Raw genomic sequence first — 15,410 nt, forward strand, 5'->3', positions numbered from 1 at the left:
TACTCCCTCTCAGCCACCCCCAAGTTAATTTACTATTCTAACCCTATTGCTGTGCCCATTTGGATCTCCATGAAAGTTATAATTAAACAAAAACAATCTCCCCACAATACAGCTTTGAAAGCGAACAGACCTTTAAGTAGGGCAACACTGCCAAATCGTATTCAGGACGGTACCCACTGTGCACTCGGTTCCCAGTGTCCTCGGCTACATTTCCACGTTGATCGGGTCCCCACAGTGCTGCCAATGCACCCCTTCCTTGGCAGCAGCAATGTAACATTGCCTGTGTGCGTGAGTGGAATAAGCATGTGTGATACTGAAGTTAGCAAACAACTTTCAGTTTATACAAGTAAAGCTTGTTTTTAGGAGCTGTTTTGCAAGTCATTGCTGAAAAGAGAAAAGCAAACATCGTATTGTTTTCAAACCAAGACTATTACTGTCAAACGGGTGAGGTTAAGCCAACAACAAAGTTATCAACATCTAAAAAAATACATTCAAAAGAATAGACAATTAAAAAAAAATACAGATCGAATTTATTGTTACCCAAAGTAAGACATAATTTAAAAACCAGGCACATTTTTAATATATCCAGAGGAGTTACATTTCCAGTTCCTTATTTATAAGATAATTCCATGTGACCAAAAACAATTATGATGGATTGTTCATTTAAGGTCTGGTAATCAAGGGCTAGAGAGAGGGAGTATGTACTCGAGTTCCTTGGATGACTGCCCCACGCTTGTTTTTAGGAAATCAATACGATGGTTGCTTTTCTATATTTGCTGTGACTATTTTTGGACACAACTGTGGCTTTAATTAAAGCGCTGTTGAGTTAAATGTTTGAAAAGTACACTGTGTTTTGCAAGTGACATTGTCTCTCTGCCATAGCCCAAACCAACCAAAAATTGACAGACATCTTGGTGTTTAATCCAGCCATTTTATTGGAAACGGCTTTTGTTTTCACGCATGTTCTATGACTTAAATTCTGAATGAACCAGTGTCCATTCAAGATGTGTGTTCAGACAGAGCCTTCCAGGCGGTGATTAGCGTTTCTCTGCCATCAAACATCATCAACTGTCCTAAAGACCATAAAAATGTTTCAACAGTAAATGTTCCTGGCGGAACGTTTGTCCAGAAAATGGGGGAAATGAGAATGAAACATAAACTATCTAAGCAATTGTTCTGCATTTGGCCTTGAACATTTTATAGAGGCGCCCTCAGTTCACCGAAAGTTCCTTCGAAGTGTTGGGTCTGGGCGCTGCTGCAGGAGTAGATTGATTAGTCGGTGGTGGTGGTGGTGGTGGTGGTGGTAAAGGCAACGCAGTGAAAAGCGCCTTCTTCCCTCTTGCAGTGTTGGTTGATTGGGTTCTCTCTCTTTAAAGTTAAAAATACAAGAAATTAGTTTAAGAAGTACAAAAAACAAGTAGTGTTTTCTTCATTGAATTCTAATCCTTTGGCTTTTTCAATGATTGTTTTATTTTGTCATGGCTTTCATACAACTTTGTAGCTGAGGAAACCGCCGTGCCCTTGACAATATAAGCAAAAGAAAACATTGACTAAAAGCAGAACTTATTTTCCTTTAAAAAGTACACATTGTTGGAGATCCTCGGTAACGAAGGGAATGACATTATGTGCTTGTAAGCTCCTTATGAGAGAGCATAATGCTGTCACTCAGAGTGAAATTAGCCAATAGTTTAAGTGGGCTGACCTATTCCCCGTGCTGTATGCCATAGTGAGCGGAAATAAAGTATGATTCACACAGAAACAGAACCATGGATTATCAACTAAAGTATACATAAAAGTGATGGAACGCTTGACTCAGTCCTGGCCACTGGTAATCAGCCACAGTCTTACCATGTGCAAATCAGTCATGACCCTGCTCCAATGGGAATCGCCCAGCCCAAACTGCCAGGCCAGAACTTACTTGATCCAGAACACAAGCAAACCAGGGCCATTTTCACCCTTGTTTGGGCTCATCAGCCAAGTATAACTTGGAACCAGTGTGTGTACGGGACCTGCGTCTGGGCATACCGGACCCACTTATGTTGACACACTAAAGTATGCAAAAACTGAACATGGTTTATTCAATACATATCTCCGAAATAATCAGCCTTTGAGTGCGAGTGAGGATGTATTTTGAGCATTATGTTTATTAAAAAAACACCTAAATTTTTGTTCAGTCAAGAATTGAGATTAGTCCCTGGCAACACTGCCCTGGCCCATTCCTATTTGTGTTCCAAATATTTGATTATTTTGAACAGTAAAAGAGACAGTAGGCATATAAACATAGTGCACATATCTGAGACCTAACATAATACAGGTATGACAGGTCAAATATGCATGGCCATATCAGAGAGAGAATGAACAAGAACTGCCATAGAACATTTGGCGAAAAACATACTGTAATAACCTCACAGTAACATAGTAGTCTAATAACAAACTATAGAATTGTACTCAACAATAGGGATACTACTGAATCCTAATAACTAATACAGTCACTAAAGCCCTGTTAAGAGACAGGAAGAGAAGTCCTGTCAAGAAGGGCTGCAGCAAAGTTCTGATTGAGCCTAAAAGGTGAGATTTGTGAAACAGTAGGAGAAAAGAGGAGAAATGGAAAATAGTGAAGCGAGAGTGTGGAGGGGTGGAGGTGTATGCGATGGGGGAACAAATGATATGATGAGAGTGAATAAGCCAGTTTGTGTGTAAAGGAGATGAGAGGTGAAAAAAGAGGCCGTTACATGATGGGCATGAACCAATCAAGTGTGCGCCAAATCGATTGAGTAGGGACAGTGTTTCCAATTGATAGAGACAAGTTTGTATGTGTGCTACTGAGATAAGTGACCCATGCCCACCATGTGAAGAAAGAGACATTATTCAGTTCATTCCATTCTAATAAGATGACCTTGATGGTCACCGCCACCAATAGGTCTAATAGTCCTAGGTCTTTATCAGGTAACTCAAATGAGGGGCTGAGTGCACGTGGGCACAACATTACAAGAGTCAAAGTTAGAGGGAAGCTCATGTTGAAAACAGTGTTGAGCGGCTTATGAACTTCTAACCAGGATGTCGATAAGTACTTGCATGTCAAAACGTGTTCAAGGTTACCAGCTCCCTCTTTACAGGGCCAGCAGGGATCACATTCAATCAAATTCAATTTAAACATTCTACATGGTATCCAATATTTAAGAAATGTGAAGCAAAGAACCATGTCTTGATTAATGACAGGATACATTTGAGAGATGTTTATTGGATATTTTGAGCCAGCTAGTCTGGAAACGGAGTGGTATTTGAGGTTTGAAGAAGCTTCAACCAATATTTCTGGAGGGGTGAGATAGGGGTGACTTGTGAGTTATGTAATCATTTGTAGATTTTTGAGTTCAAGCATTTGCAGTGGGACTGTTAGAAAGGTATGAGTGCCAAGCCAGCTCTCACCGTGTGTGGCAAGAAAAGCTGTTTGGTAGATATACCAGCTGGGTCGGACCACACTCTCCCATGGGGCATGACAGCCTGAACTTCTTTAGGCAATATCTGGGATTCTTTTTAGCAGAAAGGAAGTCAGAGGAAAGCTTGTCAACTATAGTAAAGAAGGATTGAGAAAAGCGTACTAGTAGCATATTGGACAGAAAGTTCACAAGGGATGTAATTATAATTTTCAAAGTCTCTAGTCTCCCCCAGCCTGAGATAATCTTCGGGGACCAGGTTGAAAGTAGGTCTCTGAATTTGTCTAGAGTTTTCTGTTTGTTAAAGGTGGATGATTCTGTTAGATTATTGATGAACCAGAAGCCTAGGTATTTTATCATTTTTGGCTGCCATTTAAGAGCGGACTGTTCAAAGCAGGAGGGGTGACACTGAAGGTTAGGAGCATATTTACAAGAAAGCAGCGCCGCCTCTTTTCTTGTGTCGCCCTACGCCCTCTAACATCACCATGGTAGCACTGTATTTATTACACAGTACACTATGGCACACGTTACCACAATAGCATCATAATGTATGATGACCCCGTGGCACTTTGCTGGATTAGAGCCATAAATTATGGTGCTAGTCCAACAAAGCACAGGAAGGCCCATAGGTTATTATGGGAGCATCACTTTAAGGCCTACTGTGAGCAGGCATTAAAAATGACGGAAGAAATGGTGCAGTGAAATCTTGTAAATTTCACTGTGCCATTTGTTTGGGCCTCCCTGCGTGGGAATTCCGCCCTTGCATACATTATACCTGGTGCAGGTATAATGTGGCTCCTGGGGTTACAAAGTAGTACAATGCATGCATTGCGCCACTTTGTAAATATGGCACGTGGTGGGGGCCTCAGTAACGCCTCCTTAGCGTAAAGAAAATTACTATAGGGTGGCACAAGGAGGTGCAAGGGCCTTGTAAATATGCCCCAAAGTGGCATAACTTTTGTCTTATCTCTATTTAAGTTGTAGCCAGAGAGGTCTGCAAAGGACTGAATCAAAGGGATAATTTTAGGGGCCGTTATATATGGATTTTTGGAGAAGATAAGTATATTGCAGGCATAGGCAGCCATTTTGAAAGTGAGGGAGCCAAAGTTGACACCTTGAATATCCGGATTATCGTTAAACATGCCCAGAAGAGGGTTGCTATGAGGAATAGAAGGAGAGATAAGGGACATCCTTGATGAATGCCCTGGTGTACGGAGAAGGAGGTAGAGAGTGCCCCCTTGATTCTAATTCTAGATCTGGATTCAGCATATAGGGACATGACCACTGAAGAAAAAAAGTCATCTAAGTTAAATCTGTCCAGGGTTGCCTCAAGAAATGGCCAATCTATTGAATGCCCTTTTGGAAGCTAACGCAATGACCACAGTGCTCCCCCATCCCCCTCTGTCAGCAGCAGCTGCAAAACATGTATATAAAAACATAATAAACTCTGTTTAATATGTTTTTACTATAAAAGGAGCAGGGCCACTGGTGTGACAGGTACAGAGGGGGAGTTGTCCAGCACTCTACCTCAGTGCGCATGTGTTTGGCCGGCTGTCTCAGGCCGGCCAAACACACATGAGCACTGTGCTGTCTCTAGCCCGGCACTGTGTTGTCAGGTTGGAGAGAGCAGGCACAGGCTCCCAGTCTGCCTGGAAGCGCCCTGGTTGGGCGCTCCCAGCCAATCCTGATGCTGCTCTGAGCAGCGTCAAGATTGGCCGGAGGGCACACTGGGAGCATGTGCCTGCAATGCAAGATGGAGCAATGCGGCAGCAGCACGGAAAAAAGGTACGTTTTTTTTTTATTTATTATTAAGTATTTTTCTGGTTCTCCCCTACCATGTGCCGCCCTGCCCCTTTTCCCTCCCACGAGCCAAGCCTGGTATTGTCACACGCTAGTCTGTCCATGATAAACTTGGATTGGGATGGGTGAGTCAGTTTAGGGATCAGAGATTCTAACCCTTGAGCTAGGATTTTAACACAGATTTTGGCCTCCATATTCAGTAGGGAGATGGTTCTGTAATTCCTGGTATCCAGGTGGTCTTTCCCTTTTTTAGTAGTGGTGGCTGATGGGCTATGAAAGTGGTGGGGCATGTAAAAGGGAAATACATATTTGAAATGAACAGTACATGCTGTATAAACAGATTGTGTCCAAACACCCTTGAAATATAAATTATATTTTGAAGCACAACATAGTTGCAAAATGGAATTACTAACGCAAAGGTGACCGGGCACAGTCTACCTAAGAAAGCATTTACTCTCCGTTAAAAGCAATAAATAATGAACCTTATCTTACCCTGACACATTTACTGCAGGATTCCTGCTTTGCTCTGCCTGCCTGTAAATAAGGGGAAATCTGGTTCCAGAGAAAATGCGCCAGCCAATGTAAGCACTGCTCTCATGCTGCCTATAATGCTAAACAGGAATAGAGCAGTGCCTTGGTTTGGCTGAGTCAATCAAGCACAACGCTCCATCGGAGACCGATGGGGCTGTGTCTCTGCTATGTCAGTTGCCTAACAGCATTGGTCATGGACGTCTGAACTGCGCATGGGAGGCTGGCCATGGAGAAAACACTGGCCAATCTGACATGCGCAGTCCAGTTTCCATAACCTCAGCTGGTCCTTGCTGTGGAACAGTGAGGAAGCTGTAACCCCACCTCCTACTAGAAAACAAGTGACGGAACCGGTACTTTTTAGTGTAGAAATGAGACTCCCGGCCTGTGGGGACTCCCAGTAGGGGGGCAGCGCCCCCACAATCATATAGAGGAACCGCCACTGTTCTTTAGGAAGGACTACTGTGGTAGCCTCAAGGAGGTAAAATGCCTGAATAATTATTCCAGTGGCGGCAAGACCACATCATAGAGGAATTTGTAGAAATCGGAGGTGAGGCAATCAGGGCCAGGGGCTCTAACACCCCCACCCTCCAGAATAATTTTAATTGCATATATGATTTCTTTTGAATCAATCGGTTTATCGTGGGATAGCTTTTCCATTTCGGAGAAATATTTAATGGGGGATGTTTTTAAGGAAATTCACACATGACTCTTTTAATGCTGCAATCTTAGGAACAGATAGAGGATTGTAGAAATGGTTAAATGTTTCTAGGCTGTCTGATGTTTTGGTCATAGTAGCACCTTGGACATCTTGTATCAATGTTATAATGGAGTTATTGTGTTAAAATTTTAGGTAAACTGCAAGAGATTTTTCAGCCTTGTTTAGATAGAAGAGTTTTTTTGCTCTTTTGGGCCTGAACTGTAAGGTGCGCCCTCTTACTGATAATGGAATTATTCATATTCGAGTCTTTTGATTTCTGTCATCAGAGTGCAGTCTGTTACAGATCGAGTTCTGGACTGCTGAAGTCAGGAGCACTGGCGTGGATGGCGTCGGGCTGCGGTGCGAAGTGGATGAGGCGACATGCGGTGCCCACAGGTCACAGTGCAGGTAGTGGCTCGGTGACGTCGGTGAGACCAGGGCTGCAGTGTGAGGTGGGGCAGTGTGACGTGCAGTGTCACCAGGTCATGGTGCAGGCAGCGGCATCAGATGGTGGCATCGGTGAGGCCAGGGTTGCAGTGTGAAGCTGGTCAAGTAGGCGGTGGGGCATTGGGCGGGCTCTGTGTGGTGTCCACAGGTCGCGGTGCAGACAGGGACGTCTGGTGAGGACACTGGAGTCGATGGTGCTGGCGTTGGTGGACCGGGGCTGCGGTGCGGGACAGGCAGTGCTTTGTGTACCTCATGAGTGGTGTCCACAGGCTGCGATGCAGGCAGCGATGCCAGTGTCAGCAGGAGCCTCATCATCTGGATGCCCAGGGTGCGTTGTGAGAAAGGCGATGCCTGAGTGCGGGACCCACAGGTCACAGTGCAAGCAGCGGCATCAGATGGTGGCATCGGTGAGGCCAGGGTTGCAGTGTGAAGCTGGTCAGTGAGGCTCAGTGCGGCATCGGCAGTTCACGGTGCAGGCAGCGCGTCTTTGGCAGCATCACAGTGGTTTTTCTTCTTGAACAGCACAAAACACACAGTTCCCAATGCTGTAGACAGATGACACTGAAGCCTGTAATATCCCTGAGACTCCCAACAGGAGGCAGGCTCTACTCCAAGCCCTTGGAGAACTCTCTCAAGTGGGATACAGAGGAAAGTTCACCCTTTGCTCTCTTTTAAGGCAGAAGCAGCAACTGCAGGCCAACCCAGCAAAGCACAGTCATAGACCAAGGGGCAGTACTCCCCCTCCAGCTCTTCTCCTTGGCAGACGTTCCTCTTGATCCAGAAAGATTCTAAAAGTCTAGGGTGTTGGGTCCAATACTTATACCCCTTTCTGCCTTTGAAGTTGCCCAACTTCAAAGGAAAGTCTCTGCTGTTGACAAGATCCTGTCTTGCCCAGGTCAGGCCCCAGAAACACGCCAGGGGGTTGGAGACTGCATTGTGTGAGGGCAGGCACAGTCCTTTCAGGTATTAGTGACCACTCCTCTCTCCACTCTAGCCCAGATGGCTCATCAGGATATGCAGGCTCCACCCAGCTCCCTTTGTGTCACTGTCTAGAGGAGAGGTGCAAACAGCCAAACTGTCAAACTGACCCAGACAGGAAATCCACAAACCGGCGGAGTCACAGGATGGTTTAAGCATGTAAATGCCTACTTTCTAAAAGTGGTATTTTCACTCTAACAATCCAAACACTAACTTCACTGAAATATGTATTTTTGAATTGTGAGTTCAGAGACCCCAAACTCTAACTCTCTATCTATTCATTGGGGTATATTATTTTGTTGTACCAATTATTAAATAAAATTCAGTTTTGGAAATGATGGTCAATACACAAAGTACCATAACTAGAATGGCAAGAGGCATTGTATTCCTGATGTTACGCACTACTGTAGGCTTGGGGATAGCGGTAGTTAGCACAAGTAGAACACGCCACTGCCCTTAAACTATAACAAATGTGAATTCTGCAGGGGAACCAGTGTCAAAAAGCGAACTACTGTTGATGTTTCTTAAAATTTTAAATTTGGTGGGGTATTTATCAACATTCTACAAAACTCTGTCAGATGCCACAAACTCAGCGTCCAAGTTAGCCTGTGGAAATCTGAATGGAACCCTTACCTCCCTCGCATGAATCTCATATTTCATAAGGATGTAGTTGTGGGCACCTTAATATGGAAATCAGATATGGAGTTATTACAACTAAATTGTGGGCTTATGCTACTTCAACACAACAGTATCCCTGTGGTACCTCCTGTTATCTCCCACACTCTAAAAAATGTATTGTGGTAAAAGATCCAAAGTTGATACCTCCTTTGTTTTATTTACTCCAGCAGTCCTTTATGGATGCATGTATTTTTGTTACATGGAAACAGAATTTGACAATTAACTGCCAGCCATGTCCTGTAAGACCCTTCCCATGTCTATCCTCACTACACATGCCACACTCCCTTCGGTCTTGTTCTTGCTGTCCCACCGCTTTCATAATAAATTTATCTTTTTTTGTCCCACATTTCAGCAAGGGTCTTTATGCTGTGCTTTCTCTCCCCTTGTTACATACTTAAGCCTTATGGGTCAGATGAGCGTCATTGTTTTTTTTACGCGAATGTGGCCCAGACCAAAATCGCTGCACCAAATTTACAAAGTGGCGTCTACATGTAAGTCACCCCTACGGTAGGCTCTAGATAACCCAAAGGGCGTGGTGCTATGTAAGTAGAAGGCAGGGCATGTAACTATGTCTTTTACATGTCCTGGTAGTGAAAAACTCACAAAGTCGTTTTTCACTACTGTGAAGCCTGCACCTTTCGTAGGCAAGCATGATAACTGCCCTTATATACTTTTAAGTGGTAGATTCTGATCTGAAAGGAGTAGCCCTGTCATGATTAGTATGGCCAAAATGGTAATAGAAAATCCTGTTTCCTGGTGAAGGTGGATTTAATATTACTATTTTAGAACTGGACTTTTAGAAAGTGGGCATTTCTCTACACGTACTGCCTTCTGTGCCTGACAGCCTCTCTCCAATCCACATTTGGGCTGTGGTGGTTAACAACTCCCCTTGTGTATTCCACCCAGACAGCCATGAGCACAGGACACTCAGCCACATCTGCATTCATCTGCATACTGTGTGGGTCTCCTTGGGCAGGAATGGTAGAGGGGTTGTCACTTACACTTTAAAGGCCAGTGGCCTGACCCACACAAAGAACTGATAACCCCCACAGGGATACTGGCAGATAGGGCTGGGTTGAAAGGGGACCTTGTGCACTTCAACACCACTCTTTGAAGTTTCCCCCACTTAAAAGCTTAAAAGGCACATTTAGTGGGTCCCTGAGCCCACTAAATCAGACACGTCAGGATCCACAACTGGACTCTGTCAGAGGCAGTGCCAGGCCGACCAAAGGACTCATCTGCACTGCTTTGCTGGAAGAACTGCTGCCATGCTTGTTGCTCTGCTGCCTGCTGGCCCATGACTCTGCTGGAAGGACTCTGCCTTCCCCATAAGTGCTCTCCAAAGGCTTGGATTGAGCTTGCCTCCTGTTCTGAAGCCTCAGGACCACAAAAAAAACATTGCCAAAGAGAAGAAAATCCCTGTATGTCGGAAAATCAATGCAACGCCTGCAGAAATCGATGCAGCCCCTGCCTTGTGGCTAAAAAACTGCTGCATCGCCTACCGGATCAACGCAGTGCCTGTTCCTTCTTACCAGCCCGTCAAGGATTTTCAGCGCTTCATCCCTGGGTGTCAAAATATCCCCGAATCGCAGTGAGGAACCAAGGCTGGCCTCCTGGAAATCGACACATCACCTTGCAGCGTGGAAGGAAACAATGCATTGTCTGTGCCACACCGGAAAATTTGATGCAGTGCCTTATTTTTCAATGCATCTCCTCCTCTGCGGCCCCCGTGCGTTGTTATTTTTTATGCATCCCAGGTACTGTGTGTTAAAATGATACAACCACCGAATAAGGATAGACTCATTTAAACCTTTAAAAAGTGATATCTTGGTTGTGCATACTGGATTTTTGTTGTTTTGGTCATATTTTATTCAGATAAATATTATCTATTTTCCTAACCTGGTGTGGAGTACGTTTTGTGGTGTTTTCACTGTGTTACTGTATGAGTTATTGCACAAATACTTTACACATTGCCTTCTAAGTTAAGCCTGCCTGCTCTGTGCCAAGCTACCAGAAGGTGTGCACAGGATCATTTGAATTGTGTTGTGACTTACCCTGACTAGGACTGTGGACAAGGGTGTAAACCTTTGCCAACTAGATACCCAGTTTCTAACACTCTCCTTTATATAGTCAGGAATGTTGTTTTTTTCTAATTTGGAGGTTGTGTAGAGGCAGTAGAAGCAGAAACCTTTTTAGAGGAACCCTTAGGCTGGAAATGCTTTCTACTTTTTGGATTGCCTATGCAAAGCATAGGATGTAGATGGCCCGGTAGAATTTTTTTTTTGTAAGGAAAGGAATATTTTCTGTCTTTGATTGCTTAGATGACCACAGCATCCAGTTGTTCTCCAAACAATTTAACTCAATGGAAATAAATGTTTAATATGTGTCAGCACCTAAGTCTCCCAACCACTTCTGTCGTCTGGCTGAAAACTGCTCCTCTCGCAGCCACAGACAATGCCTTCAAGCCAGGGGTCTTTAAACTGGGGGGCAGGCCCCCTGGGGGAGCCTCAAATGACCCAGCGGTGGGAGGAGGGGCAGGCTCCGGCAAAGAAAAGCATTAGGCTGATAACTGGACTTCGTTTTAAGTTGAAAAAAAATGATCAGCGCCAAACTGCTCTGTTATGGGCCATCACTAACATGTTTTGTCATTTATATCCAAGCAGGGAGTATGTGTCAAAAGGGAAGGGACTCCAAATACTCTTCAAAGCCCCCACCCCTAATAATCACACTGTGGATACTTTTATACATTTGTAAGGCCTGCCTGACCAGAATAGTGTTTGGAGTCATGTATTTGATTGCATTATTAAAACGGGAACAGAACTTAACTACAATGTTTAAATAAGCCTAAACATATTTAAACATTACCCATTAAAAACTTTGAAGACCACTGCTTCAAACCATGACTAGACACTGCCGACATCATTCTGGACTGCTGCTCTCTGCTGCTTAGCCGGTCCGAAAAATTTCCCCCTTCTTGCACTATTTCTGTGAAAGTGTCAAAATCTTTCACCAAAGATTGTGTTGTGAAGAGTGAATAGCCCCTGATCTCATCGCTGGATAGCTGGGTCCTTTTCAGAGCCACTTCTGTCTTTTTGTCCACAGCGTCAGGAGAAGAGCCTTCAGGACTCACAGAAGCCTTTCCTGACAGAACAGTCAGCATAGCATCAACCTTTACAGAGTCAAGTAATATTGTATTTCTATCTCCTAATAGATCAAGCTTCTTCATAAATCTAGGACCAGAAAGCTAGCCAAGGTCCTTTCACTCTCTCAAAAGCAGGGATTTTACGTTTTCGTGCAAAGGCCGAGCAGGCTCAGTATGCTTAGTACACAGAGGTAAAAAAACTTGAAGAATTCCCTGCTTCAATCTCTGCCAAAGAAAAGTGCAAGTGATTTCTTATATGAGCCAAAATCTCCTCCACCTCCATTTCGCCTCAAATATTTCACCTTAAAAGGAAAAGGGACACAGCAGTGGCACAAAGGAATGAGAAGAGGAGGAATTATCCCCTTTCTTGTTCTAAGTTTTCTTCATGTTAGCTCTTTCGGCAGAAAGAGCCTTCTGTACCATCTACTCAACATCAGAACTACTATACACACGCCCCTGAAGATTTTTTTAAGTTTCTACCAGCAGTTTATTGGCTAGCCACAAAGCTGTGCTATAGCATGAAATGTGCTTGAAGCAGGCCCCTTTTCTACTCACCTTCCCACAACATGGATCTGGCATGGCATAATACAGTGGCCTAGCTGTGGTGGTGTACTACTGAATGGAAGTATGACCTGCTGCAATCAGTCTGTGAGTGATTGACCTGTGCATGCCTGTTTATGTGCTTCTGGCCCTGTGTGCAGGTGTGTGTGTGGTTTTATGTTTTTCAGCTCAAACAGTGCATGTACAGTTTTTTTGCATTGTTGGGTTGACCTTAGTTTTTTGGCATTTTTTCCACCAGTGGTTCCCAACCTGTAGTCCAGGGCACACTGGAGGTCCACTGAGCCTTCTCAGGGGATTTGTGACTGCTTAGAAAATTAAATAATATTAACAAATTAATAAAGTTATATAAATAAACTGGTTAAATGTACAAATGAAAATGTTAAATCATGCCGAAAATGTCAAGGGATGTTGAATTGGATGCTAAACATTTAAATTAGTGCCCTCAGATTGATTTGTGGGAGCATTGAGGTGCATCAAACAGTATATAGTATGAACGATGTGTGGCTTCAATTGAGGTTAGAAAAGCTCATCCCTTCCTATTAAAATTTCAAAAAATGGTTATATTATTTATATTTGTACATTCAGTAAAAGGTGTTAGCATTTGTGTATGTGTTTGATGGAATGCTTGTTTCTGTATTTTACCTGTATTGTTTTGTGGTTCAAATCATCGACAATGTTTAGACCCGGGACCTCGGCTTCCAGAAATGACTCAGTGGGGCGGAGGGGTCCCCAGATTCCAATAACGATTCAGTGGTAGTCCTTTGGTTCCATTAATGAAAAAGTGGGGTCAAAAGGTTGAGAACCACTGCCTCACACTTTTAGGAACTTTTATCACATGCTTTTGACTGGAGGTATTTTAACATGCTATTTTCCACTGGTTTTTAATGACCTCATACTTTTAATTGGGTTTTATTTACCGCATTTTTTTGCATGTGGCAAATAGAACATGTGCTAAATATCATATAGGGTCTACGAATTACAGACAAATATAAATAAATGAGGGATGCAGTTTTTACCTCGTAATCAAACTGGTCAGTAGATTTTTTGCCTCTTTACCCTGGCATTCAGTAATTACCACAATGCCTAACTACCAGTTGAGACCAGGACCGTTTTTTTCATAAAAATGAAACTGAGCTGTGTGGATTACACTTTGCTCATCCCTGAATGTTTACTCAATTTAATTGTCGGTCCGGCACCATGTATAAATTATCACCTAGTCGCTTTGCACTGCATCATCTCCACTACATTGTCAAATAGTCAATGATGATAACATAACCAAGTGAAATGGTAGATCTAGACATCTATTGGCTGTTATTTTTTAATATATTAGTATCTGTATCTAAATGCTACCATCTCACTTTGGGCATGATAGATAGAAGACTAACAATTATGCAAATAAAACCTTGGGGACCATTGTGTCTCTTATAGTGTAAACAGACAAAGCTGTCTTACAAAAAGAAATACAAAAGGAGAGGCTCGGAGATGTGCCAGAATGAACAGGGTATGTGAGTGGTTGACAACACTGGCTTCACAGTGTCAGTTCTGCTCTGCATAAGAGCAGAGGTTTGCTGTACAGACGAGACCCTCTCTTAAAGAAGACAAAAGTGTTGGAGTAAAAGAATAATTTCGTAGATCCTTAACTAAATGTGGATGATGTTGCAATCTCCAGCCCCAACAGAGACAGACACTTCTGTCAGTCCTGGTGCCACATGCATTGAAGAGCGCACTGATCATAACTTTATCACAGTAACTAAAAACACAGTAACTACAAACGGTGTGAGCTTTCCCACCTGAAGCATTGTTTTATTTTTTAGGTTATTTTTCTGCTTTTACTATTCCGTTTTGAAGGAAAGTGACCCAGATTGTTAAAAAAAGTCACAGTTCCTTTCACATGTCCAGAGGTGAAGGCAATTACTGGTGAGGGAGTAGGGTAAGTTCTTAATTTGAGGCGGTCGTTACCAGTGGAGGCCACCAGCACTTAATTTTCCTTATCAGACATTTCCTGAGAGCAAGAGAGGGAAAACACATAGAGAAAGACTAAAAAAGCCACAAGGGAAGAAAGCAGGAACCTGTAACACTGAGATGAAAAGGAAGGGGGTGTCTGGTAACCGATTAAGAGGCATGTTCTACAGCCCTGGTATCTGACACACTGACGTTTCACATCAGCAGACCTTTGGGCATTGGTACTTACTCTTTTAAAAATAAAGCACCAAGTGGGATCACATTTGTGTGGATAATCACATTTTCAATGTGTAGTTGACTACGTACAGTTTGTCATGGCTTCCCACTTACCCAATAGTAAATTTTCTGGATTGTTTTAGTAAATGTTTTGAAATGGAACCTGCATGCCTTAATATTGGTAGAACTTGTTGTTTTTAGGTCGAAACCTACCAGACAGCTCAACTGTCTGGTATGCTCACAACTTCTCATGAGCATTCTGAAAGCTTCCACCCATTTCTTACTGTTGGCTTTGTAGTTTATGACTGACAGTTGCTTGCTGGCTTTATTTGTTTTAGGCTGTCCAGCCTGAGTTTGTTCCTCTGTGGAACATCACCTCTTTATTGTATTCTACTGAATTCTCGCTTTCTGTAAATAGGCCTTATTATCTTGTCACATTTGTTGTGCATTCAAAGACGGAGGTTAATTGTCAGGCTCTGTCTTCCAATGGAGCTTGGTGTCTACTTTTCTTTCTCTGACTTCAAAGTGAATCAAATCAAATCATAAACATTTATAAAGCGCGCTACTCACCCGGGAGGGTCTCAAGGCGCTAGGGGGATGGGGTTACTGCTGCTCGAAGAGCCAGGTCTTGAGTTGCCTCCGGAATGCGAGGTGGTTCTGTGTGGTCCTGAGGTTGGTGGGGAGGGAATTCCATGTCTTGGCCGCCAGGTAGGAGAAGGATTTCCCACCTGCCGTGGTGCGGCGGATGCGAGGGACGGCGGCGAGAGCGAGGTTGGCGGAGCGAAGTTGACGGGTGGGTGTGTAGAAACTGAGGCGACGGTTGAGGTATTCGGGTCCCTTGTTGTGGAGGGCTTTGTGTGCGTGGGTGAGGAGTCGGAAGGTGATCCTTTTGTTGACGGGAAGCCAGTGCAGGTGTCTTAGGTGGGCGGAGATGTGGCTGTTGCGGGGTATGTCGAGGACGAGG

The 15,410-nt window shown here is 43.7% G+C and overlaps 1 protein-coding gene across 1 annotated transcript in view; it reads right to left on the bottom strand.

Moving 5' to 3' along the window:
* Window positions 1-911: 911 nt before the first annotated feature.
* Window positions 912-15,410, bottom strand: part of CIMAP2 (ciliary microtubule associated protein 2) — a 193,967-nt gene continuing 179,468 nt past the window's right edge. The window contains exon 10 of the mRNA XM_069232614.1: window positions 912-1,368. Within this exon, the coding sequence (XP_069088715.1) occupies window positions 1,212-1,368 (157 nt within the window). The 3' untranslated portion in view covers window positions 912-1,211. The remainder of the gene's footprint in view (window positions 1,369-15,410) is intronic.

Source organism: Pleurodeles waltl, chromosome 4_2 (genome assembly GCF_031143425.1).
Source record: "Pleurodeles waltl isolate 20211129_DDA chromosome 4_2, aPleWal1.hap1.20221129, whole genome shotgun sequence".
NCBI lineage: Eukaryota > Metazoa > Chordata > Amphibia > Caudata > Salamandridae > Pleurodeles > Pleurodeles waltl.